At 34.9% G+C, this 24,325-nt stretch overlaps 4 protein-coding genes across 7 annotated transcripts; 2 read left to right on the top strand and 2 right to left on the bottom strand.

Moving 5' to 3' along the window:
- Positions 1–4,819: 4,819 nt before the first annotated feature.
- LOC123225491 (E3 ubiquitin-protein ligase SINA-like 10) lies at positions 4,820–8,452 on the top strand. Of its 3 annotated transcripts, none has more exons than XM_044649457.1 (3): positions 4,821–5,591; positions 7,557–7,839; positions 7,996–8,452. In XM_044649457.1, exons 1-3 carry the CDS (start codon positions 4,965–4,967, stop codon positions 8,202–8,204), a joined length of 1,119 nt encoding a protein of 372 aa, XP_044505392.1. In that variant the 5' UTR covers positions 4,821–4,964; the 3' UTR covers positions 8,205–8,452. The 3 variants fall into 3 exon arrangements, with proteins under 3 accessions (XP_044505390.1, XP_044505392.1, XP_044505391.1); XM_044649456.1 differs by having other exon boundaries at positions 4,822–5,591; positions 7,933–8,452; XM_044649455.1 differs by having other exon boundaries at positions 4,820–5,591; positions 7,557–8,452.
- Positions 8,453–9,428: 976 nt separating this feature from the next.
- LOC123225490 (beta-glucosidase 44-like) lies at positions 9,429–12,069 on the bottom strand. The gene is made up of 10 exons (XM_044649454.1): positions 11,669–12,069; positions 11,519–11,577; positions 11,363–11,438; positions 11,189–11,260; positions 11,007–11,094; positions 10,643–10,895; positions 10,446–10,561; positions 10,155–10,369; positions 9,923–10,057; positions 9,429–9,844 (listed from the first exon to the last, which is right to left on the bottom strand). The coding sequence occupies exons 1-10, from the start codon at positions 11,958–11,960 to the stop codon at positions 9,570–9,572; spliced, it is 1,581 nt and encodes a 526-aa protein (XP_044505389.1). The 5' UTR covers positions 11,961–12,069; the 3' UTR covers positions 9,429–9,569.
- Positions 12,070–13,316: 1,247 nt separating this feature from the next.
- LOC123225493 (heavy metal-associated isoprenylated plant protein 37-like) lies at positions 13,317–14,664 on the top strand. Its single transcript, XM_044649460.1, has 2 exons — positions 13,317–13,466; positions 13,612–14,664. The coding sequence occupies exon 2, from the start codon at positions 13,870–13,872 to the stop codon at positions 14,518–14,520; it is 651 nt and encodes a 216-aa protein (XP_044505395.1). The 5' UTR covers positions 13,317–13,466; positions 13,612–13,869; the 3' UTR covers positions 14,521–14,664.
- Positions 14,665–14,754: 90 nt separating this feature from the next.
- On the bottom strand, positions 14,755–23,892 carry LOC123225492 (pyridoxal kinase). 2 transcript variants are annotated; one of them, XM_044649458.1, is made up of 13 exons: positions 23,180–23,889; positions 22,972–23,093; positions 22,056–22,149; positions 21,802–21,906; positions 21,566–21,649; positions 20,918–20,991; positions 19,605–19,669; positions 18,535–18,598; positions 17,532–17,597; positions 17,229–17,285; positions 15,827–15,871; positions 15,676–15,729; positions 14,755–15,018 (listed from the first exon to the last, which is right to left on the bottom strand). In XM_044649458.1, exons 2-13 carry the CDS (start codon positions 23,047–23,049, stop codon positions 14,878–14,880), a joined length of 927 nt encoding a protein of 308 aa, XP_044505393.1. In that variant the 5' UTR covers positions 23,050–23,093; positions 23,180–23,889; the 3' UTR covers positions 14,755–14,877. The 2 variants fall into 2 exon arrangements, with proteins under 2 accessions (XP_044505393.1, XP_044505394.1); XM_044649459.1 differs by lacking the exon at positions 14,755–15,018 and adding an exon at positions 15,043–15,409 and having other exon boundaries at positions 23,180–23,892.
- Between the last annotated feature and the right edge of the window lie 433 nt (positions 23,893–24,325).

Raw genomic sequence — 24,325 nt, 5'->3', positions numbered from 1 at the left:
TTGGCCGTTAATTTTATAAAATTTCAGATTAGTATGTGACATTGAATGGATGAATTCATTTGTGATTTGTGAATTGCAATCAACAGTTTGGTTTGTTTGTTAAGTTTTTCCTATCTACCTCTTTCTTTTTTATATCTGGATCGATTGAACCAGTCTAACAAAATCCCACCCACCAACTCTTTTAGATTCAATTAGGTGGTGAAGATTGTTGCTAGGTACATAGTGACATGGATGGTAAGCTTAGAAATTCTTACCACCTCATAAAAAATTCAAGATTATGGTATAAATAAACTTTTCTGAGTGCAGGTTAATGAGATGCTGAGTTTTCTCTATATTTTGAAACGTGTAAGTAGGATTGTAGGAGTTAGGCTAATAGTTCAAGGTTACTTGAAAGGATAATCTAACTTTTTTATGCTCTGTAAATATTTGTGTTTAGTATCTATTTCATTACATTCATATGAACATACATACTGGAAGATATTGGTATGCTGAAAGCTTTCCATTTTAATGTTAAATGTATTTCTTTCATGAAGAATCTAGGTTATATATTGTCTTATCCTACACTGGTTCAAGAATGAATGTACACTAGTAGGTGTGTATGTTCTGAAATTTGTCTAATAACCTTCCCTACACTAGCAATTCATTTTGTCAAATATAACAATCTGACGTCTTTTCCATGCCTGTGGCATTTCAGTGTGAAAATGGGCATGTAGCTTGCTCTTCATGCTGCACCAAAATTATGAACAAATGTCCATCCTGCTGTTTGCCTATTGGATATAACCGTTGCCGGGCAATTGAGAAAGTTTTAGCTTCCATCAAAGTAAAATGTCAAAACACAAAGAACAGGTGCAAAGAAACGAGTTTTAGCAAGAAGCTCGTTCAGGCAAGGACATGCCACTATGCACCGTGCTCATGCCCCATATCAGACTGCAATTTTGTAGGTTCTTGTCCCCAGTTGTACAAACACCTCAAGGATGAACATGTGAATTCATTGGTACAATTTCAGCACAACAAAGTCTTCCAAGTATAGCCTTAAATTATGATGACACTTTCCTTGTTCTTCAAGAAGAGAAGGATGGTGTCATTTATTCTGAAAAACAAAATTGATGCTGTGGCGAATGCAGTTTCTATTTGTTGTATTGCGCCCTCAGCAAAGGAAGGGTATTGTTATAATATTGTGGCAAAATTTGAGGAAAGCGTCATTGCATTTCAGTCTTGCACAAAGAGCATTCAAAGTCAGATTGATAACCAACCTTCATCTTGCACCCTTCTACTTCAAGCTGATTACTTTGGTAATTCTGGGCAGCTTAAGTTGGAGATTTGCGTAAGGCATATCAAGTGAAATAAGATTTTAATTTTCAGGAGGGCTATGAATATGTGAAGTAAAAAAAATGAACATGTTGCTACAAAGTAACTCGTCTGTAAACAAGTGTTGTGTTATATCCTTTGAAATATATACTTGTTTTCAACAGGGAGAGAAATGAAGGTTTTCACATTATAAATTGGTTCTATTATAACATTACTAAGAGTAAATATTTCAGACAAAGTTTATACAGGAGACCAACATTGTCAACAGGTTAGTTTAACAGAAAACTGTATATCCACATGAGCTCAGAAAATCAAGTTTCTAAGAAAACAATGTCATTGAATTTCATGTTTCCAATAATAATTTTTTGTCATAAATTCCAGGCACAATAAAAGATAATGCAACTACTCCTCAGAAGGAAATCTTAACATCAAGCAATATTTACAACTCTGCCAAATAAGCCAAGATCAAGCTCACTACGAGTTGCATCAGGCTTCCATACGCACACAACCAACTCCAGCTTCCTGCAAGAACCAATGAAATTAGATGGAACTATAAGGAACCCCAATGTGTCTAACCCAAATACTGAAAAAGGGTCATCAAGCAGGTCTTTAGAGCACAAAGATGTCGACCAGAATTTAAGGGTGGTGGCTGAAGTTCCCAGTCTTGCCGAAATATCATAGTACCATGTCTGGGATCCAGATCCTATACAACTGACTAATATAACATTGCCAAGACGTTCAGTTATGTTGTAAAGAATTTTAAGGTTACAAGCACCGGATGACTGTATTGGAATTTTACTGCTGAATCCTTATGGTTATCACGGTAGTGTTGGTATAACTGGCTAGACGAACAAACAAAAATGCAATCTGTAGGGGGGCACGAACACGGTGAATACATACATGTCGTCTCGTGATCATGTCTCGTTTGGTAAGTCATTGTTGATTTACACCCATACATTGCATTTTGGCAAGAAATAATGACTGATTCTAAGATCTTCTCAACCGCCGTGTTACGGTAAGCAGTAATACTACAGCAGGAAGCACATCTATTCTTAAGTTCGGTGGAGCAAGGAGAGCAAGAAATGTGCCCATTTTCACACTGCATAGAAACCAAAGATAGTAGGAATCATCATATTGAAATGAATATCTGAATTGCTACAGTAAACAAATTTATCAGAGACGATTTTTGCAGATGAACATTTATATAGGCAATCAAGTTTCTATTCCCAAACCATGATTTATTTTCTTTAAAAAAAAAGAAATCTCTTGAAACTTCACTAACTTTCTTGACCCTCGTATACATTTTCCTTAATTTGCTTGTGGTAAACTTAGTAATTTTTTATCCAATTGTGTAAAGAAAACATGGAGCTTTGGATAAGAAACGTATGAGATAATCCTAATCAGCCTAACTAACCACAAACAGAAAACTTCATGTAAAGAAAACACAAAAAATTAAGAAGTTTCAAGAGAGAAAATCCTGTAAAACGGGAGGTGTCAAGGGCTAAAAGCAAATGGGGCAGTGAAAAACCTCTGGATTAGTTAAGCAGAAAGGCAAACAAAGTCCCACAACATCGTTCCTCTGAAGGCTGCCATCAATATTATTTCCTTGATTAGAAACTTCTTCTCTGAAGTTGGTCTGAGGTAGACGTAAAAACCAGCCTTCTTGATCCTCTTTATGTGCTTCTTTTTGAGATTTGACACCATTTTCACCCTGGATTTGGTTCTTAGCACATATTTAACTTTATTCAATGAACTAAATGAGCAACTTCACAATAACATAATGAATATGGGTACCTGAATCGAAAGAGAAATTCCAATAAGTTCGGTGTTGGATATGATGAACCAGTATAAACCTTCAACTAAGACTTCGGCTTTGTAAGGGAGAAAGAGAAGTATCAGTCGAAAAGGCTCCCTACAACCGTAAAGCCACCTTTAATTTGATCAAATCAGTAAAATCGTATCCCTATATTGCTACAAATCAGGGATATCAACCGTTTTCCCCCACAAATATAAAAACAACAGCAACTCCCTTAACAACTGCTACATAGAATCTCAAGCGACACACGATATCAGTTTCCCACTTGCCACTTGATTCAATAAGGATTTAAAGCTTTCCCAACTACAACGTTGAGTTACGATGCAATGATATTAATACACTTGAATGCTATTTGCTTTTTTTTACTTCTTAATTGTTTAACACATCGTTTTTACTTGTTTCATCCAACATAACTCGCACATTCTTGATATGTAAGAATGAGCAAAAATGTCCTTAACCCAGAAAAATCAAACCTTTACTTGTTTGGCATCATTGGATATACAAAAATTAGATTATCAAAATAAAAAGGTTAAGCATATACCAATCTAATGGGCATGAAGGCTCTTTGTTAAAGATTGTAATATAGCAAGGCTGCTGTTGTTGCGTCTTGCAAGTATGGTATGATAGCTAAATCCTTTCCAGGAGAGTGGCAAATAACTAACCGATATTTGATTCAAGTGATACTCAGTTCGGGTATTTTTGAGAATTAAAAGGTCACAAGCCTGTACACCAGACCATCCAATTATGCCAACACTGCAGTGCTCAACATAATCTCTCTGCACTCTCGATTCCAGTACAATAGCCTGTTTCATGTCACCCAAGATGTTGACAACAAATTTCTTGTTCTTGTTCTTCAAGAGGAGAAAGAAGGAGTCCTTTTAGTTCTCCGTAATGAAACTCAACCTCTTGGAAATGTTTCATTTCATGGATCAGTTGTATTCCTTGTTCATGAACACATGATTTGCTTTTAGAAACTTGATATTTTGGGAGAGAAATTTGTTGTGTTCTAAGAGAAACCAAATGATCTGTTGAGTGGACTGTTATCTCCTGTTTGGAAAATCAACATTCATCCAGAAAAAAAAAAGTTAGGCCTTAAATTAAGCTAGCAAAGTGATTTATTGCCCTTACGTGATAATGCGATAGGTATGGATGAAATTAAATAATAATATGGTTGTATTCAAACTATGTCCGTTAAGTTTAAATTACGATTTAGTTTGATTTAAGTTAAAGTTTTTATTTAACAATTCGATTTGAATTCTTTTTAAACAAAATTATTTCTCCATGAATGATACTATTTATTCTATCGATAAGGTTATATATTTTGTTGATGTTATTATTTATTTCGTGATGTTTAATAACATTTTTATTTGATTCATATAATAACTCTTTTTATAAAATATGAAACAAACTCGGGTTAATTCATATTTTAGATTCAGTTCGAATCCAGTCTCGGCTAAAAATATGACCGACTGTAACGTGTAAATGTTACCTAAAACTTGTTTTATTGAAAATTGGAAAGGCCAGCGTTTTAGTAAAACTTTCCAAATTCATTATCAATGAAGACTTCTGAGGTCAGATTCAGAATAAGAATATATTGCTTGTCGAAATATTTTATTACCTCACAAAATAACATATATAAGATCTGCAGAGAAATTCTTTAAATATAAACGGCAATCGATAAATGTATATTAACTGCAACAGTAGAAGATTAAAAACTTGGTCTCGGGCTTGTCCAAAAAAATCAGAGAAATTAAAGGTTAAAAAAATTCAATTAACCCCCAAAGTTTTGGAAACTATCGAGTGGGTGATTGATTTTTTTGCTCATATATGGTGGTAATTTATGTTTAGGTTTTTCGTAGGAAAAGCAGGGGAAGGCGACATGGGAAGAAGCAGAACCTGGATTTCGAGTAGAGAAGAAGATGTGTATGGACCTGTTAAAACCATCGGGCCAAAACTCAAGAGACCGAGAAGGGTGAGTCCAAGTAGAATCAACTTGAGAGATGAAATTCCTGATAAAGATGGGGGAAATATTCAACCAGGAGTGGCAGTTGGAGGGAGGGATGAAAGATCATGTGAAGAAATTGAAGTAGGAGTAGAAGATAGAGGAAAGAGTGAAGAGTCGTGTGAAGAAATTGAAGTAGAAGATGACAGAACCGAAGAGGAAGAAGAATACGAAGTTGAGGAATCATATGAAGAAATTGAAGAGGACGATGAAGAATGTGAAGAGGAGGACGAAGAGAAAGAGGAAGATGAAGATATTGAAGGGAAAGAAAGTTATGAAATTGGAAGGAATGAAGACTCATGCGAAGAAAATGAAGAGGCAGCTGCGGCTAATAATGGTGGCAAAGGAGGGAGTTCTGATACGGCCAAACTTAGTGGAAATGGCTCAATTTCTGTGACTTTAACCGACCCGGAACTTCTTGATTGTCCCGTTTGCTTTTTGCCATTGACCGCTCCAGTCTTTCAGGTTTCGTTCCTTGTCAACTTTCTTATTTTACATGTTGTGTTTTTATGAAGCTTTTCTTCAGAAGTTCCTTTCTTTTACTTGTAATTCTGCTTGTATGAAGGTATTTTCAATTGGTTATGTTAAACGCTAGAAATTCTGATTGGGTTTCCTGAATTTTAATCGGGGTTTCGACTATTTCGGGTATCTTTTATAGGAAAATAAAAATCCTTTTTTTCTATTTGCATAATCTCAAAACGCCAAGGATGTGATATTCAACAAATCTAAACGAAAGAATTTGGCTGCTTGTTTTCTTGTGGCAGTACTTTCATAGTACATAAAATACTGGAGCTAATTTTAAGTATACAGGAGTTCATGGTGATAGTCATTTGATAGATTAAGAAATAATGCTGTTTCACAAGTGCCTTGGTTGCTTTCCAAATTAGAAAGGGGTATTGATTGCAATATGTGAATAAAAAGGGTGAGCTTAATTGATTGTGTGAATAAATTAAGATGATCAGGCGATGAGTTTGTAGTTACATGCTTGTATGGACTATGTTTGCATTGTTAAGTTGGTTGATGCTTATGATAACAATGCATCATCCATTTTACCTCTTAAAATTATACTGCTTTATGGCTCAATTTCAAACCTTTTCCATGTTTCATAACCTTATTAACTGTATCCTAAACATGTAGATCATATTCTGTATAAGCAGAATGCCTTGACATATATCTCATTTTGAATTATTATTAACACTTATTCCACTCTTTTAAATTCATGTATGCACATTGATATTATTTATATAGTGCCCAGTATGTGCAACTATCAACTTAAAATTGCATGGAAGGCTGTCTTGTTTACAGAGTTCCAATAAAAATGGTCTATTTTATTTTATTTTTTAAACTCTTGGAAAAACAGATTTTATCTTGCTTTTAGAAACCAAAATGTGTTAAATCATTACGTGGCTGCATTATATTGATTTGAATAGTTTAAAATACTCCTTATTTTAACTAATTATGCTGTGATTCACCCAAAATGCTAAAACAGCACATCTTGTCCATCCAATTTTATTGTCACTGCATTCTTCACGTTATTTTTACTGTTATTGGTGCTTAATCTTTGTGTTGAATCTTAAGTTTTTTCATCAAATTAGTTACTACTGATGTGGTAGATCATCCTCCTATCAGTTATCACTGAGGATGTGTGTTCTGTAAAAAGTTATGGAATTTGATACTTACATTGTCTACAGCATTTAAAATTTGTGTTTGAATCTCTAGTATTAGCGTATTGATGTATGCAAGAGGATCTGGACGTTCTCTCATCTTCTCAAGGAATTGAACTTTTCCTTTGACTCTCACCAGTAGGTGTACTGTCAAATATTATATAAATCCCAAGAGGTTGTATATGTTTAAATCTTGAATATGGTTATGCTACAATGGTAAGGTTACCCCGCTGCTGATCCTTGGATCATGCTCTGGGGCTCTGGATCAGCACTGATCCAAAGATAAAGAAGTGTTTTGGTTTATAGCTTAATGAATCTTTACTGATGAGTATTTACTGCCAAAAACCTATTATTACACCATGGATATGATCTTTTGCAAATTTTTTGTTATTATAGTTTTGTGATTTAATTATTTTTGAGGCCTTCATACCTATATACATCCTTTTGACATGATCCAGGCACGCATTCATGTATATACAGTCTATGTATGGTGGGTGGAAATGTGAGTGCTCTTGTAATTTGTTACATGGATTCATCAATATTTGATATGGCTGCTGTTAACTCAATTTCTTTGGAAAATGTTCATGTTTTGAAAACTATCTTTGTCCAATACAGAAATATTATTTCATATAGAACTATGGTAGTTGGTAGAATAGTCCAGGTAACTTAGTGCACATGTGCATGTACTTTATACATTTTCCTTTCTGGCAGCTATTATATGAAATTAACAAGTGATAATCTATTTTATGTTTGTGTTGTACTGCAGTGTCAACAGGGTCATATAGCTTGTGCTTACTGCTGCAGTGATCTTAAGTATAAATGCCCCTCTTGCAATTTCAATATTGGTTATATCCGTAACACAGCTATTGAGAACATTTTGAAGTCAACAAAAGTAGCATGCCCAAATGCCAGGTATGGGTGCAATGAAACAATGAGTTACCCCGAACTATATGAGCATGAAGAGATTTGCAACCGAGCACGATTTGTATGCCCCTTTTCAGATTGTGACTTCATTGGTCCTTATGGCCATTTTCACCTGCATTTTTTAGGTAAACATTATAATTCAACAGTACAGTTCCGATACAATAAAGATTTTCCCATAACCATTAAAATTGATCAAAAAGTTATTATTCTTCAAGAAGAGAGTTGCCGTGACATATATATTCTCTACAATGCTACTGAGCACCCTGGGAATCTTATTTCAGTTAGTTGTTTTTCCCACTTCTGGAATGGAGGTGCAACCTACAGTATCATGGTAAAAACAAGAAGAGCTCCTCTTAAATTTGATTCTTGCGCAAAGAACCTCCAAAACTTGGATGAAGAAAAAACTTCATTGGCATCCCTTCTAGTTCCATCAAATTTGTTTGATTTGAAGGGGCAGCTCAGTCTGTCGATCCACATATCTGCGCCTTGAATGTCTCTTCTAGTTCTTGATACAGTCGTAAACTTACCTCTGTAAACAGACTTGGGTTGTTTTCTTCACTGTTTATTGCTATTAGAATAGAAACAAAGCATATGACTATTGTCTCTTGTACATGTTACTTAGGAACCTTTTTGAAGCCTTTGTTTCTGCTAAATAGCTTTTTTGTATGAAGCCTGGGCAAAATTTTGTTATATGGGCTGATTCCAGACCCCAATATTATTATTATTTATTGGTGTACACATTTTTCTCTTCTTTTATTATTATTTTTATTGTTTGAAAGGTTGCTTAGGTTAAATTTTAAAAATGTGAAATTGATTTGCAATGACCATTTGGTTCTTATTTAGAACGACAAGAACTCCATTTTATAATCCGTTAATAAAATAGGTCTATATTTTGAGTAAATTACTTTTTCCACCCAAGGTTTTAAAAAGCCATGGTTGCTGCCCCTAAATGCTTAAATTCTATATACTTGCACAAAAGTATGTTAACTAATCAAGGTTTCAACACAAAATATTGTTAAAAAAGGGTTTAAATGCAAATTTAAAAAGATAATTATCAATTTTTTCCGACGATGATGTTTTTCTTAGTCAAACTATCTAATAATCGATTATACAATTATAACTGTTGTACTATCTAATTAACACCTACAACCATTGCATTATACTATTAACAAGTTTCGATCATGCATTTTGCATAGTCATTAAGTATGTTTGTATTTTGCCCTTGAAAATAATGTTAATAATTTAGTTGGATTTTCTCGTACATCACCATTTCTTAATTAATCTCATGCCTCCACTACTTCATTTATCAATAAAATTATATATGCATAATTTTGTGTATAAATAATAATATATTATTATGTGATTAAATTTTAATTTATTTTTAATTTTTAATTATATAATGATATGTTATTTGTACACATAACACTGTTTCTTTTCTTCATTTATTAGTACATACTCTTGGCTAAAGAATTCTTGTGTGGATATCATATATTTTATTTTAGTAAACTTTTAAGATGCTCAAAGAAGATCACTGTTAGCAATTCGAAAGACATGAGATTGAGCCATTCAAGAGGACTTACAAATGCATGGAGCCATTAATATAACAAGTAGTTTCATAGCAATGGTAGGCACACGTATTTTAGAGTACACAATTGGATATTTTGATTTTCGAACAAACGAATTAACTGCACAATCACTCACAGAAGAAGGCGAATTCAACAAAGAAATTAAGAAGCTGATTTTATTCATTAATTTATTAGTACTTATTTACAAGCAACGAGAACCAGAAGAAAAACTCATAAAGCCTAGAACCTAAAAAGGAGCGATAAAACCTAAACAAAAAATCCCATCACCCTTATTCTTCTCGCTTGGCCAGCTGCTTAAACCAGTAGGCAGACATCTTTGGGGTCCTCTTCAAAGTATTGAAGTCCACATAAACTATGCCAAACCTAGCTGTGTACCCCAATAACCATTCAAAATTATCCAGCAATGACCAGGCGAAGTAGCCTTGTACATTTGCTCCATCATCAGTGGCCTTCTTCAGCTGTGTTATGTAATCTCTATAGTAATTGATTCTCGTGGTGTCATGTAAGGATTCAGCAAATGTGAGATTTCCAGGATCATCCATTCCTGTTTTTCATTTATCAAAATGAATAATCCATCAACTGAAAGTATTTAAAACAAAGTTGGGTTGGAGCTCGATCTTACCATTTTCTGAAAGAAACATGATAGGGTTTCCATATCGCTCTTTCACATATGTCACTGCATTGTATAAGCCCCAGGGTACCATGTATAGCCAGGGAGAGTTTGCCCGTGGACCAACTGGCTCCCCATTGCGCTCATCTGCAATTTTTCAATGAATACAGCAAAAATTGCACTGTTAAAAGCAAATAATTATCGAACGATAAGTAAAATATGTTTGGTAGGATGAGAGGCTTACAAGCAAAAATGGCATTCCAGTCATTTGAATAGGCTGTGGGCTGAGGCTTAGTATCTGGTTCATATGTGTAGTAAGTTGTATATTGGTTTACACCCACATAATCAATTGAGCCTTTCACCAGCAATACTTCTTCTGGTGTAAATTTCGGAAGCCTTTCTCCAACAATTTCTTGCATCGTTTTTGGATATTCACCGTATGTAATAGGGTGTAAAAACCTGAAATTTAAGGTCTAAATTTTAACTCATTGATGGTATTTTCAAGTTGCATATATTTTTGGGAAAACCGATTTACCATCCAATGTGGAAATCTCTTGCTCTTTGAGCTGCATTATTGTCTTTCTTTGATCTGGTAAGAGGCTCATACCAAACAAAATCCAACAGAATTCCGATCTTTCCCTGCTGTGTTTTCTGAAATAGTTATACAATTCTTTGTAAGTAACATCATTTCTTAGTATAGAAGTAAAAATCTAAATTAAGGATAAGATTTACTTGATATTTTTCTCTGTATCTTTGAACTGCTGCTGCATGAGATAGTATCAAGTTGTGGGCTGCAATGTATGGCTCGGTTCCAGAGTCTCCTGCTGTGCAATTTCCCATTCCTGGTGAACACCTGGAAGGAGGATTTATGCCATTGTCAAATCCAAGTGCAGCTACAACTCTCGGTTCGTTGAATGTAAACCAGTTTTTAACTCTATCACCAAATTGCTTGAAGCAGAAGTCAGCAAAATCAGCAAAATCCTGCCTGAAATATTTACATTGTTTATGAAATCAAAGGTTAGCTTGTTAGCATCTTTTGAAAAACCCAAAAATAATAATATTAATGATAATTTTGAGAAAAGAAGTAGGAACTTACACAACTTGACAACCAAGTAATCCATTGTATTTTTCTTGAAGGGCTAATGGGAGATCATAATGATACAGATTTGCATACGGAGTAATTCCTACCATTTACACATTAAAATAAAAATATTTAACATGAAGAAATATTTTTCTGAAATAATATCAATTATTCATTTGTATTTTCCTCATGAACACCTTTATCAAGCATGGCATTGATCAGTCTATTGTAATAAGCCACTCCTTTCCAATTCACCTCTCCTGTTCCTTCTGCAAAATTTTAGAAGAAAAAGAAAGTTTTCAGCAGTCAAAATCTGATATAAAAAACGATGATTTCATAGAGTGATAAGCAGAAGTTAAAAAACAATTTACTTGGAAAGATCCTGGACCAAGAAATCGAAAACCGGTATGCTTCGAAGTTCAACTTTTTCATAAGATCAATGTCTTCCTGAAAGAAAGAAAAACAAATAACAATTAATTAAAGTTAAAATTTACAGTGAATGCTTTAATCTGAAGCTACAGTCATACATTGTAGCGGTGATACTGGTCAACTGAAACTTCTCCCGTAGCATTTTCAGCAATATGCCCTTCAGCACAAAAGAATATATATCGTGTAAGAACAAAGAGAAAAAACTATAACCAATGAAAAGAAACGGAAATGGTGAGCAAATAGTTTACCTGGTTGATGAACATAAACATCCCAAATGCTAGGGCCTCTTCCATCCTTACTAGCCATTCCTTCAACCTGGTATGCAGAAGTCGCCGTCCCAAAAATAAATCCCTCCGGAAAGCTCTTTCTACTCATGCCATTGGTGTCAAATCCGTCGTTGCATGCGGGGCCAAAGAGGTCTTCACACTCCGTCCCGGAATCTGTCCTCAAATTCTTACGGTGTCCAGCGGCATTGGCAAAGCCACACAGAATGAGCACGAAGAAAGCATTTGTAAGACTCAGCAGAGAAGATCTCTTCATTTTAGTTATGTTGGAGCAGTGAGGAAGAATGCATTGCTAACTCAATATATATAGAGAGATTTGAAAGAGTCAGGAATCAGGTAGCTGCAATTATGCTGGGATTTGGTATTATCTTGAAGATAAACCTGGATAAGGAGGTTGCAAAAAATCACCGGCATGAAGATTTTACTGGGATTTGAAAATGATATCGTTTACATTTTCAAATGATATTATGCAAATTGTGGAAGTGTTATCATAAGGTTTTTTTTTTTAAATATGAAATTGCTTATATATGTTATCCGTCCATTATCATCGCAGACTTCAAAAATGAAAATTAAAAGGAAAAAAAATCAAAAACTCAGTGGATTTTCAAAATGTAGAAGGATGGAAAGAAAAATGAAAAAAGAAGGCATAGACTCAGTAGATTTTTCAAAATTCGAAAAGAGTTACATGATAATATTGGCATAGATCATGAAATCCATAAAATCTGTTGGGGGGTTTAATTAATCAAGCTTCTTCTCATGAATACTCAGCTCTTAATTACATAAACAAGATCTTGAGAGCTTTGCAATTTGGTTGACTGACTTTTGTTTCATTTTTACACATGCTTGGAATTTGATTACATTTTATTAGTCAGGGGGTTAAGTGAAAGGGAAATTACTTGCAAGTTACATTAAATAAGCTTGCTTTGAAGTTTGGTTTAAAGTTTATAAGTCCACAAAGTATAAACAAAAGATTAAAAGTCAATATGCACAATATCAATGACAACTAAGCCTATATATGGTAAAAATTTTAATAACCCCTGATTAGGCATAATGAAAATTACTGAAACAATTAAATTATATATATATATACACTTTTACGTATATAATTGAACACATAAATAATATATTATTATATGATTTAGTGATTTTAAATTAAAAATAAATTAATATCTAATTATATGATGAGTTATTATTTATATATTCAAAAGAATATATATATAATGTTACTCTTAAACCTCTGTTACACGTAGCGAAATTTTAATAAACCCTGTTGTGCAGGGTCAAAATTACCCCATCAATATGCACAACTCTACGACACCACCACCCGACCACCCACCAATTGCAGGGTGAAATTTTAATAAGATCTTTCAATATATTGTTGGGCATTTCTGACTGAAGAATAGTAATGTCAGATATGAAGATGCAAGTGTCTGTAGCAACAGTATGCGCATGCTCCAACACAACAATCGTCCTTGCCAATATCTTAGCACGAAAAATAGGTGTACTCTCTGCCTACAAACAGCTGGCACATGGTTTCTGCCTGTCAAAAGAAAAAGTTGCCAATCCTATTTACCCGGTCAAATCACGAATTTTACCTACTTCTGCTTCCATCTCCAGCTCTCTTTAGCCTTTATATACATTGGCTTCTGCCTTGGCAGAATTTGTGTAAACATCTCTTAGAACAGAACTGTCTTAGCTGATTTTAGCCTATACATATATAACAACAATGTCAGGAAATGGGATCAATCTCCTTGGGTTTCAGGTTTATGCCTTCTGTTTTTGTTTTTTGTTTTTATTACATACTAATGGCTTTTGTTTCGTTGGTTACTTTATTCCATATACAAGTAACTTGAAATTATTAAATTTGTTTGTTCTGTGATGGGTTTGGTTTGGCTTTGTTTTAACAGACTTATGTTATTAAAGTACGTATGCACTGCCAAGGGTGCCAACAGAAAGTGAAGAAACTTCTCCGGACAATTGAAGGCATTTTCACCTTTTCCATTCTGTTCTTAGCTCTTTTATTGTAGCTTTTCAGTAACCTTTGCAAATAATTTCTTTGGAGTTTCTTGGTAAATAAGAACATAATACATGTTTTTTTTTTTTGCTGTTTTTCTTCGACTTCGTGTTCAGGTGTTTACTCAGTTAATATAGATGCAGAAAACCACATGGTGATGGTTTCAGGCAGGGTAGACTCTGCTACTTTGATCAGGAAGTTGGTAAGATCTGGAAAACATGCAGAGCTTTGGCTTCCAAAGTCTTATCAGAAACTTAACCAAGGAAAATCGAACATGGGAAGAGATGAGAAGGGCATCATCGATGGCCACAATGGCTTCGAATTCGAAACTAGAAAAATGTATCCCTCTTTCCTAGGCAACGATTTACAGGATAATTGGCATCTTGACAACTATCTTAACCCGAATATTGAAATAAAAGGTGGGATTGATCACAGTCAGATGGCAGTAGCCAAGGTGGAAGATACTTACATGAGAAACGGACTTGCCATGGAAAATCAAATGAATAGATCCATAATGGCTCCTGCACTGTTTAGTGGCAATGAAAACCATGACTTCCGTGGTTTTCAAGAGCTCTCTGCAAGGCCAGTTTATGGATATGAACAGCTCCCATCCATGGCGACAAACAGCATTCAGACTCATTACTACTTTAACCATTCATCTCCACAGACTATGGATGTGGACAACAGTATGATGGCCAATCCCAACTACATGCCTCAACCCCAAATGATGAATTATAGATCTTCCTTTATCCCCCACTATGATGATTTTGGCCTCGGTTCGTCACCATTCTCTTACTATTGAACAGGCAAGAATAGTTTTGTCGAAAAGAAAGAAGACATGCAGTCTTCCACTAGAACTTGCTTAGCGTAAGTCAAAATGTCGTTCTCAATTCTGCTCACTGTTAATTAGTTTTCTATAAATTTTCCTTATTTTCCTTCTGGGAAACTTAATTGCTAAACATAATGATAGGTAGGTAAAATGCAAGCCTCTATAACATGGAAAATTTAATTGAAAAAGAAAAAAAAAAACAAATTATAATAGGTAACTATCGCCAGTTTATGTAGAAAAAGATATAACATTTAAGTTCGATTTTTCAAGACTAAATTACACGGGGACATCTATAGTTATTATCACTGTAATTTTAAATAAATATCACCTTCAGTTGTATTTTTCAGCTTTGAATTTCACTTGTGGATTGCGAATATCATCCTGGCTCTGAATTAATCGGATCTCCAAACTACTTGTTTGGGGATCAAATCCCGCACTCAAATAGTCATTCACTGTCCTTTGCAGAACTGCCTGTAGGCATTGGAAAAATTTTTACAATCAGAATAAAAATAGCCAAATATGCAGATGCAATCATAGACAATAGATTGGCCTGTAAATTTTCAACAATTAGACATCTTGTCGTCACCAAGTTTATCTGCTTGAAGCTGATTTCTTTTACCAGTACCATTGTTTCAATCAGTCTCGCCTTTTCTGAACTTCCCCAATGGCCACCCCGGGTGTAGAGTTAACAGGAAAGTGTAGCTTACATATCCCAAAACACAGCCACACTCCAGGATTGATTTAAACTTCACAATAGATATTCAGAAGTAATATGCAAAAAATATTTTTATTTTGATACCCCAAAATCCATGAATTTTCCCTACATGCACACTGACTTCTAAACTGGAAGCCACTTCAGATCCTACAGCATAAGTAGAGAAGAAGCGTGAGGGATTTAATATCCCCGAATTTGTGTAGCATTATGCAGCATGCTCTTCATGATAGCCTATTAGAATAACTCAAAACTCTTACATTGCAAGGTAAAATATATATTATATTTCCAGCTACAATGATATTTACTGTTATTGTATAATTCCATAACTTGGTTTGATATCTCAAATAATGTTGTCAAAGATGAATATACTCCAAGTCGAAAAGATATTAGAGCAGCATAAGCAAAAGTGATACCTGCAAGCTTGATACTGCAAGCTCTGCTGCCTTGTCGAGGTTGTCAGGATATTTCTGGACAGCACATAAGTTAATTTATGATAAGAAAAATACATCACTGATTGGAATTGCCAGAGATTGAACTAGACTTGGAACATTAAAGAGGCATTACATTACTCCATCCAAGCAGGAGTGCAGTCATTAGGTCTCCAGTCCCCTACAAGCATAAGCAAACTATATAGAAGGCAATGCTATTACCAAAAAAATGAAATACATTGAATAAAATGAAGATCAGCGGCTCACAGTCAAATATGACTGTACCTAAAAGATAAACCGTTGTTTCCAGTTACTGATAGAAAACTTGAGTTGTCTATAAATTCAGGAGAACAAGCCTCAGTCTTCCTTTCCAACTGATTAATACAGAAAAGTGCATCCCATTTTCTCATACATTCAGTTCTACAGAAAATTTGATATTAATAATTAAGTCTTTTAACATTTTTAATACGACAACAAAAAGCGCCAACAACTGCTTCTAAGGACCAACAGAATTATCTGCAATCAATACATTTTATTACAGGTTTAAAATCATTTGTTTTAAGCAAGTTAACTGAATGCCTGTCATAGAGAACTAACCACCGACTGTACACATGTAGGCAAAGGAGGGAGACCATAAAGGTTTAGCCAACAAGTAAAAAAGAGAAATCGTGGTCCAGAGGCAACTGAGTATGACATGAGGAAGTAACTGATTGGTGGTTGAAGGAGAAACAATTATGAGAAAAAAAATAAAAGAAGAAAGAAGAAAAGAGGCTGGGAAGAATTTACAGAAAAGAGAGTAGAGAAGGAGAGAGTTGACCTCTCAAATGCCATACAAGTTGTTTAGTTATACTGCTCAATTGTAATGGAATGAATGAGATTATTGTAGACTGAAAATTGATTCAATACCAGTGCTGAGTTCATTCAACAATCTATTTGTGTTCTGCTTGTGTATGTTTGTGTGTATTGCCTGGGAATCAATTTGAGAACAGGAGGTTTGCAGTAAGGTGGCTCAGGGATTGAAGAAGAATATCAGACCAGGGAAAAGAAAGATAATCCCAGGTATCTAACAGCCTGTTTCATTGCAAAATTTTTATGGATAACTTGCAGTAGTCTTGCAATAAAAATGGCCGTTCACATTACATTTATATGTTAACCATTGTATTTTTAAAAAGTTTTTAAACTTACTTCATTTCTCTAGAACCTAGACATCCATTTGCCAATTGTTAAGCAAACTTTTGAGAACAATTGTTGCACAAAATGATGTAGTTGAGGGAAAGGAAAAATAAAGAATTTGGATAGTTGTACTAGGGTTGTACATACGTCCAGCTTAGATTAAACAGAGTCAGATCTGATAAGTTTAAAATAAGATACTAACACCAGCAACAAAGATTCAAAAGCAGGTTATAAAACCCCACTCAGTCATGATAGCATTCAAGAATTCCAGGTGAAAATACTTTTCTACAGCAGCACAAAATATAACATAATAAGAAAGAGCTGTATCTATGTTTGAAAGTTATTCGTAAGAAGAAATTACATACTGTGAAATAAGCAGGAATTTTGGGTATCAAAATCTTGAATTGCTCAGGAGACTGGCCCTGTCAAAGACAAGCATGAGTAGGTAAGTTTATCTGCATTTCAAAATGCCTTAGATTGAAATTCTACACACTTTCTGAGACCTTAAATTCAGTAAAGCTTATCTTATAATGTAATGAATATAACATATAATCACAACTAATATGGTAATAAGGACCCATATACAAAATTGATGATATTACAAGGAATCTCACTGATCCTAAAAGTGAAATCTATAGTTTGAACAGCATGATATATAGAAAGCCTACCTTTTCCTTCTGATGGCTGCCAATGAGAAGAAGATTGCCATCTACATTAATGCTTGTAATCACAACCTGATAAGTTTAAAAGACACTATGTTACAAGAAGGAAAAGGATAACTTAAAGCTACATCTATAGACAGTTCAAAAAGAAATAATCAATTAATTTTGACAGAAAAGGCCTTTTTTTTTTTTAGAAACAAACAAATACTATGTGACAATAAAGTGTGTAAGATATTATACAAATCTCTTATTGCCCGCAAAGATAAGGAGAGGAAAAAAGGCTTTAAAAAAAGGGAAGCTCCTACCAAGGGTCCCCCAACAAAGAACCAGGCTAATTACAGATCAGAGCTATTCCCTGAAACAGTCAATGAAATCAGATTTATATATTATTGTATCATATTTTAATGAATAGTGGAAATCGAAGAGGTTGATTGCTCATGATTGCATAAATAACTATAGAGTTGTCAAACTTAAAACCAATCATCATATTTCTGAACAAGAATGAATATTTAGCATCACGTAGACTGATCAACTGCAACATTTTTTTCCATTACATTTCTACCTAATTTTAATATCTTATCTGTAAAACTTCAGCACTTTTCTTTTATACCTGAGATCATGATTGCTGATTGGTCAATCACTTTCATGAGGATTAGTTTGCACATATCATTGCTTGAGCCCAAAAACAGAGTTTTCTTCTTACTAATAAGAGTGGGTTCTACCACCAACCTTTTAGTAGCATTAGATTCTGTTCATCTATGAAGAATTTTGTGAACTCAGACTTACATCATATAATTGAATTTCCCTAGTTGAATAGTTTTTCCTCTTCTATCATTGTAAATGAACAATAAGGTTAGTTTACTAATGAAAGACATCATTAACTTCACATTCCACCTCACAGGGATAACAATAGGAAGAGATAAAAACGGTTGTTGAATCAACGTAAGTATTAGGAGGTAAGAATCCCAATAGATCCAAGACAAAAAATATAAAAATAAATAAATAAAACCTTTGGAGGCCCAGCAGCATGAAGAATCTTGCAGGCTTCCCTGCCATCTGTTTCGGAAACAATTCTGCAGAAAATAAATCTTCTCAGAATGTGAAAGACTGAAATAAGCATTCAATATATATTAAAAATAGGCATCAATCTTCATAAGCATATCAGAAATAGTAACTAGAACAAGTCATATCTTGATGGCATTAATAAACTCGGAAACATTATAAAATTAGGAGGATAAGTAAAATTGGAGAGTTCTCAAAATGCAAGGCTCATCCATGTGCAAACAGAGAAACAAAAGGAAAGAAATCCTATGGTGGTGGGGTTGAGGAAGAAAAAGAGAGAATTAGAGGAAGCGGGGACATAAACAGTGACTCAGCCTGCCCCAGCATACCCTATCCCACAGGATCCAGATGCTTCAATAGGACTCAGGTGACTAAGACATATCATGTAAAAATACTAAAAACTATTTTTCATTATAATAAATACAAGTTGTAGTTTTTTAATGGATTTAATACTACAAAATTGAGTATATTATGATAAAGAATAGTTTTTAATATTTATACATGGCACGTCTTGGTCACCTGAGTCATATAGGAGCTCCCGAATCCTATGGGATAGGATAGGCTAGGGTAAGTCTTGTCAATCAGTGGAGACTGAAGGACCTCGCTTCACTTTTGGACAAAAATCTGTCATGCTCATTTGCCCATTTGCGATTTGAAGCACATTAGTAAACAAGAAGAGAAAGATCCATGCCTTGCCAAAATGTCAAATACTAGCTATGTAAGTTATATAAACAAACATCAATCAGTGAAGGCATCTTCCTAACCATTTTGTTAGGCAATAACTTCATCATCTTTGCAACCCTAATAGCTTCTAAGGTGTCACGATGTGAATCTCAATTTTCTAATTTTTTTTCCAGTATTTCATTATGGACACAAATTCCATCTATATTTTTGTAGTCAACATTTCATGTATACAAAGATGATGTTGAATTAAGTATAGCCAGAATAATCGAACATTGGAACAAATATTGAACATGATAAGCTTCACAAATATTACTCACAAGTATCAACAAGTACCTCAACCCAGTCAACTGCTCTGCTTCAAACTGGTTAGGAGTCAACATTGAAGCTGCTGGAACAACCTAACCACAAGGAGTGCCAATAAAAAGTGATAATATTATCATTTTTAACCAAATATCACACAGCATATTTTCATAAACTAGGTACACAGGCATATTGAAGAACATGTCCTTGCGTCAATCCATGTGCACAGCTTCCTCCTCCTCCACCACCACCGCCTCTGTCGCCACCCCCTCCACCAAAAACTACTTAGTGTACTCCACTGGCATCACTGTGTTAGGACTCACGTCTATTTCTCTCAAAGGAAAGAAGAAAAGAAAAGAAACCGAGCAAGTGGCAGCAAGAGATTGGAGCAAGTAGAAAAGTCCACAATTATTTTATTACAAGGTCATTTTGGAGAAAACAAGAAACTTGGCAGAAACTTGGCGGCAAAGCAGTTGGCGGCAGAACAAAAAGGAGAAAAGGCAGCTGCAGGGCTAGGAGGAAAGAAGGATCAGAAGACAGAGGGAATGTAGGGAGAGTGCAGGCCTCTCGAAAGCCTGGAGTAACAGTGCACTTAAGTACTTGCTGTGTGATTGTTGCAGTTCTTAGTTTTGCTTTTGGTCTTTTGTTTATTTTTTCTGGACAAATTCAGTAGAGGGAAATGTAATTGATTAAGCAGGGCAATAGATGGAAATAGTCATTGTATTGGAAAACTAATTTGTATTCATTTCTGGAAAAGTATTCAATACAATACATATTTTCATTGTCATGTGTGTTGGTGTTGCCATTCTCTGTTCCAGTGTCTGCTGTGTGGTGGCTGAGATAGGAATACAGGGGAGGCTGTGAGAGCTGAGGAAACCTCCAGGCAAGGCTTTGCTGCTGTCAGATTTTCCAGGTACCTATCACACTGCCACCTAGATTCACCTATGTGACAGGTATGCCCAAGCAAATTTATCAGATGGATGCAGATAATTGGGGGTTTTACTCGAGGGCTGAATGTAATGTGGCTAAAAAATTGTTGGGTCTGGCTGGATTCAGAGTCTTGGCAGTCATAATTTGGTGAATTTTAATAGAGAGAAGCATTTGTTTAGGCATTGATGTCATTTATGTTTTGTTTCTCTTCACTCCTATAAATTTCATTTTAGTTTGAAAAATATACAAAATCTTTATCTCCAGTGGATTTGGAGTCTTGGCAGCTTCCTCATACAGCATATTTTCATAAACTAAAGCATTGATGAGAATCAAACAACTATTACATCCAAGTGATTCACAAAAGAAAAATAATGAAATCAAGTTATCACAATGACCACAACAATTGGATTGTTTACCTTCTCACGATATACCAATACCAGCTCAGCAGGTACATAAAGCTTTCCTTCATCACCCATCACTGGATCACAAACTAGACAAGAAATACGATATTTTAGCAAACATACATTTATTTAATTTCTCTTTGGATAAACAAGGTACACAGGCATATTTAAACAAAATTCCCATGTGCAAGTATCCATCATGCACCTAGCTAGTACCTTACATGAGAGGCAAGCAGCAAGTCTATCATGACTTAAAAACAACTAGAGATAGATAAATCTTGAGAACAAAGAATGAAGCATGAATGTAAACAATAGGTGGATTCAACTCAGTCAATCCAAGCTCCAGTTTAGGCTTTCTCAAGTTCGGCTCGGCTCAATTGAGTTGAGCTTGAGACTAATCTCGAGTTCAATGAGTTTTGACAAAGATGAACTCGAGCTCAATATGAAGAGCCAAGTTTGAGTCCGGCTTGATACTTACAACTAGTAAGTCTACAAAAATTAAAAAAAACTACATACAAATTGGATAGTAACAAACCTTAAACTCAGTAATAAAAGACTCAGAGACAAAAAAAGGTGAAGATTTATTATCTTCAAATAGATATCTAGACAGTTAGATATCATGTTTGAAAAGAAGCGTGATAACTTCATGATACTCAAACCTACCATATATAAGATTTGGATTTACAGAACGAAGCTTCTCAACAACTTTCAATACAGTGTTTAGAAAGGATACTGAACCAATATAACCTGCCAGTTAACCAGTTGAAAGGAAACATAAGAATTCGAATAAGGTATACAAACATTCCCAAACACAAATAGCAATCATAGCAGTACAAAGTAGTTGCAGAAGGTCAAAACATCAACTTATGTATGAACTTAGAAAACTATATGTGACACACCTGTTAATAAATGGGTGTAGTATAATAAATCATTCGCTTCAAGGCCTTCTAATAATTCCCATAGTTGTTGTCCATTTAAAACTTGGCCTTTGAAGGTTGGGTATCCTGCATAATATCACATTGATTAAACAATAACTTAGACTAAATTAGGGTACAACTTTTTTCCTGGACTTATATAGTTTGACAGATGACATCGCACCATACGTCAAGCCTCATGGTTCTGAGACTTTTGAGTAGAAGTGTAAGCAGCTTGCCTGTGTGGTTAGAAAATTGTACAGAATTGATAGGATCCACATCGTAGCCTAATAGTTGGAGAGGGAATACAGCTGATTTATTTCCAACGTATCCCTAAGTAGCAATAAAGAATAGCAGCGATCTTAAGATAGCAAACTAAAACACAGATTAAACAAGTACTCTGCAAACAGCATCAGCAGAATAATAGAGATGGACCTCTATCAACAACTTTTCACTCTATAATCCAGACAGACATGTACTACTTCAACATATAAGCAAAATAGGTGATGTCTTTTGTCAAGCAAAAATGGCAGATTAAAATACATTTATGTATTACTCCTAATGGCATAACTCCTTCTCCTACTCATCCCAACAGAAAATACAGCTGGCATACTATGCTCCTTACCGTCATAGAGATTAAAAAGGTGATGGCTTACCTAAAATGAAGAATTAGAAAAATAATTAAAATAAAACTTTATAATCAAAGCTGGGAGGCAACATAATTTCACATTCCCTCGTACTCCCACTTTTATAACCTCTTCAAGAATGTCATGGATGATGGCAATAAACAACCTGAGTTGTACAAAACACAAAGCATCCAAAGACATCTCTAACAGTTTCACGATCAAAATCAACTTTCAATTTATTAAAACATCAAAGAATAGGTTGCTCTGATATTCATAAAGCACCTCCCTTCATAATAGAAATTAATTATTAATTAACTATGCTTTACATTATCACTGAAGGACCCGAAACATTCGTCAGTCACTTTTCTCAATCTGATATGTATATATTTCGCAGATTTAACCAGAATATAGCAATCTCACACCGCACGCAATAAACTCCAGCACGATTATTTTTACACCCAAGCGATAAGTTAATATTTTCATATTCTTCCAAGCAATCCAAAATCAAAGATAAAAAAAAATGAAAAACCTGAACGGTATGCGACTGAATGCTCAAAACTCGACCAGTCTCAGAAGGCAAAGCCAGCGAGAGAATCGGAGGCGCCATGCCTAACTTTCTCAAGCTCCTCGTATGTCAAATCCAATCAGAATCTATCAAAATAACGCAAAATATCAACAATTAAAAAAAAAACTGACAATTAGGAAGAAAGATTATCGGGAAAATATTAAAAAAATACCCGAAGGGTGATTATCTGAGGAAATGCTGAAACGAGGAGGACGGCTACTGAGAAATAACTGTTGCGTTGACAGAATCTTAAAGATTTGAGTTAGGAAAATCAGCGTGACGTAGAGTCTTCATGGAATGACCACAATGCCACAACTGGATTTGGGGTTTGAATGATTTGCAATCGTCATTTCGGTTGGCAACGAGGGTACTTTGGGGATTCTAGGTTGGAGTCTTGCTCAGCTTTAATTTATCAGCGATTTCAACTGTGATCTGAAAATTATGAACTGGCCCAGACAGAAACTTAAATTCATAAGGCCACCTGTAAATTAAAAAACAGGGTTGGAGGAGAGGGAATTAAAGTGGCAAGGAGGGAATCCAAGAGAAGAGTGAGTGTTGAGATAAAACTGAATGAAGAGAGGAGGAGGAGAATAAAAAAATGGGGAAGGAGAAGAGGGAGGAAGAGGAAACGGAATGGAGGGAGAGAATGTTGAATTTGCAGATTGAGAAAGAAAAGTCCATGATGAAAATGCAGGAGGATGCCTGCCAGAACCAGTTGCAGATTCTGGAATAACGGCTAGGATTGTTTGCCAGATTTTCGGTTCGGCAACAGGCGGATTGGGTGGTGGGTTGGGGGCACTGCCGCCTCAGGTTTTGCAGAATTTGCAGCAACCTGGAGGATTAGGCGACAATGGAAAGCCGGATGCCAATTCACCTTCTGAGTTCATTTTGAGCGTAATTCCATTCCAAGTCCTTCTCATATATAATTACTGGTAAAGCTCAGTGAATTTGCGAAATTAGATGTTTTTTTTTTTGTTTAATGATATTTGATGTTCTTGTTCTATGATAGCTCAAAGAATGTATTCTTGTCAAATTGTCAATAACTGTTGCTTCGGTCACAAATGTGTTTCCTCTGCTTCGGTCACAAATGTGTTTCCTCTGCTTCTTAACAAAGAGAAGTTACAAATCTTTATCTGAGTTTAGAGTTAATTAGTTCCCTGTACAGTTTACAATCATGTAATTCTGTTGTTTAAATTGAGAATGATATATCATCTCTACATTTTCCATTTGGCCTTCCTGGATCATTTGCTATAACAATGATTAACACATTAATTCTTACAAGAAGAGATATATTGTTCTGATTTTGTTACTAAGTAAG

This window comes from Mangifera indica, chromosome 9, assembly GCF_011075055.1.
Source record: "Mangifera indica cultivar Alphonso chromosome 9, CATAS_Mindica_2.1, whole genome shotgun sequence".
Taxonomy (NCBI): Eukaryota; Viridiplantae; Streptophyta; class Magnoliopsida; order Sapindales; family Anacardiaceae; genus Mangifera; species Mangifera indica.
The sequence above is the reverse complement of the archived record's forward strand: the minus strand, read 5'-3'. Positions and strand labels throughout refer to the sequence as shown.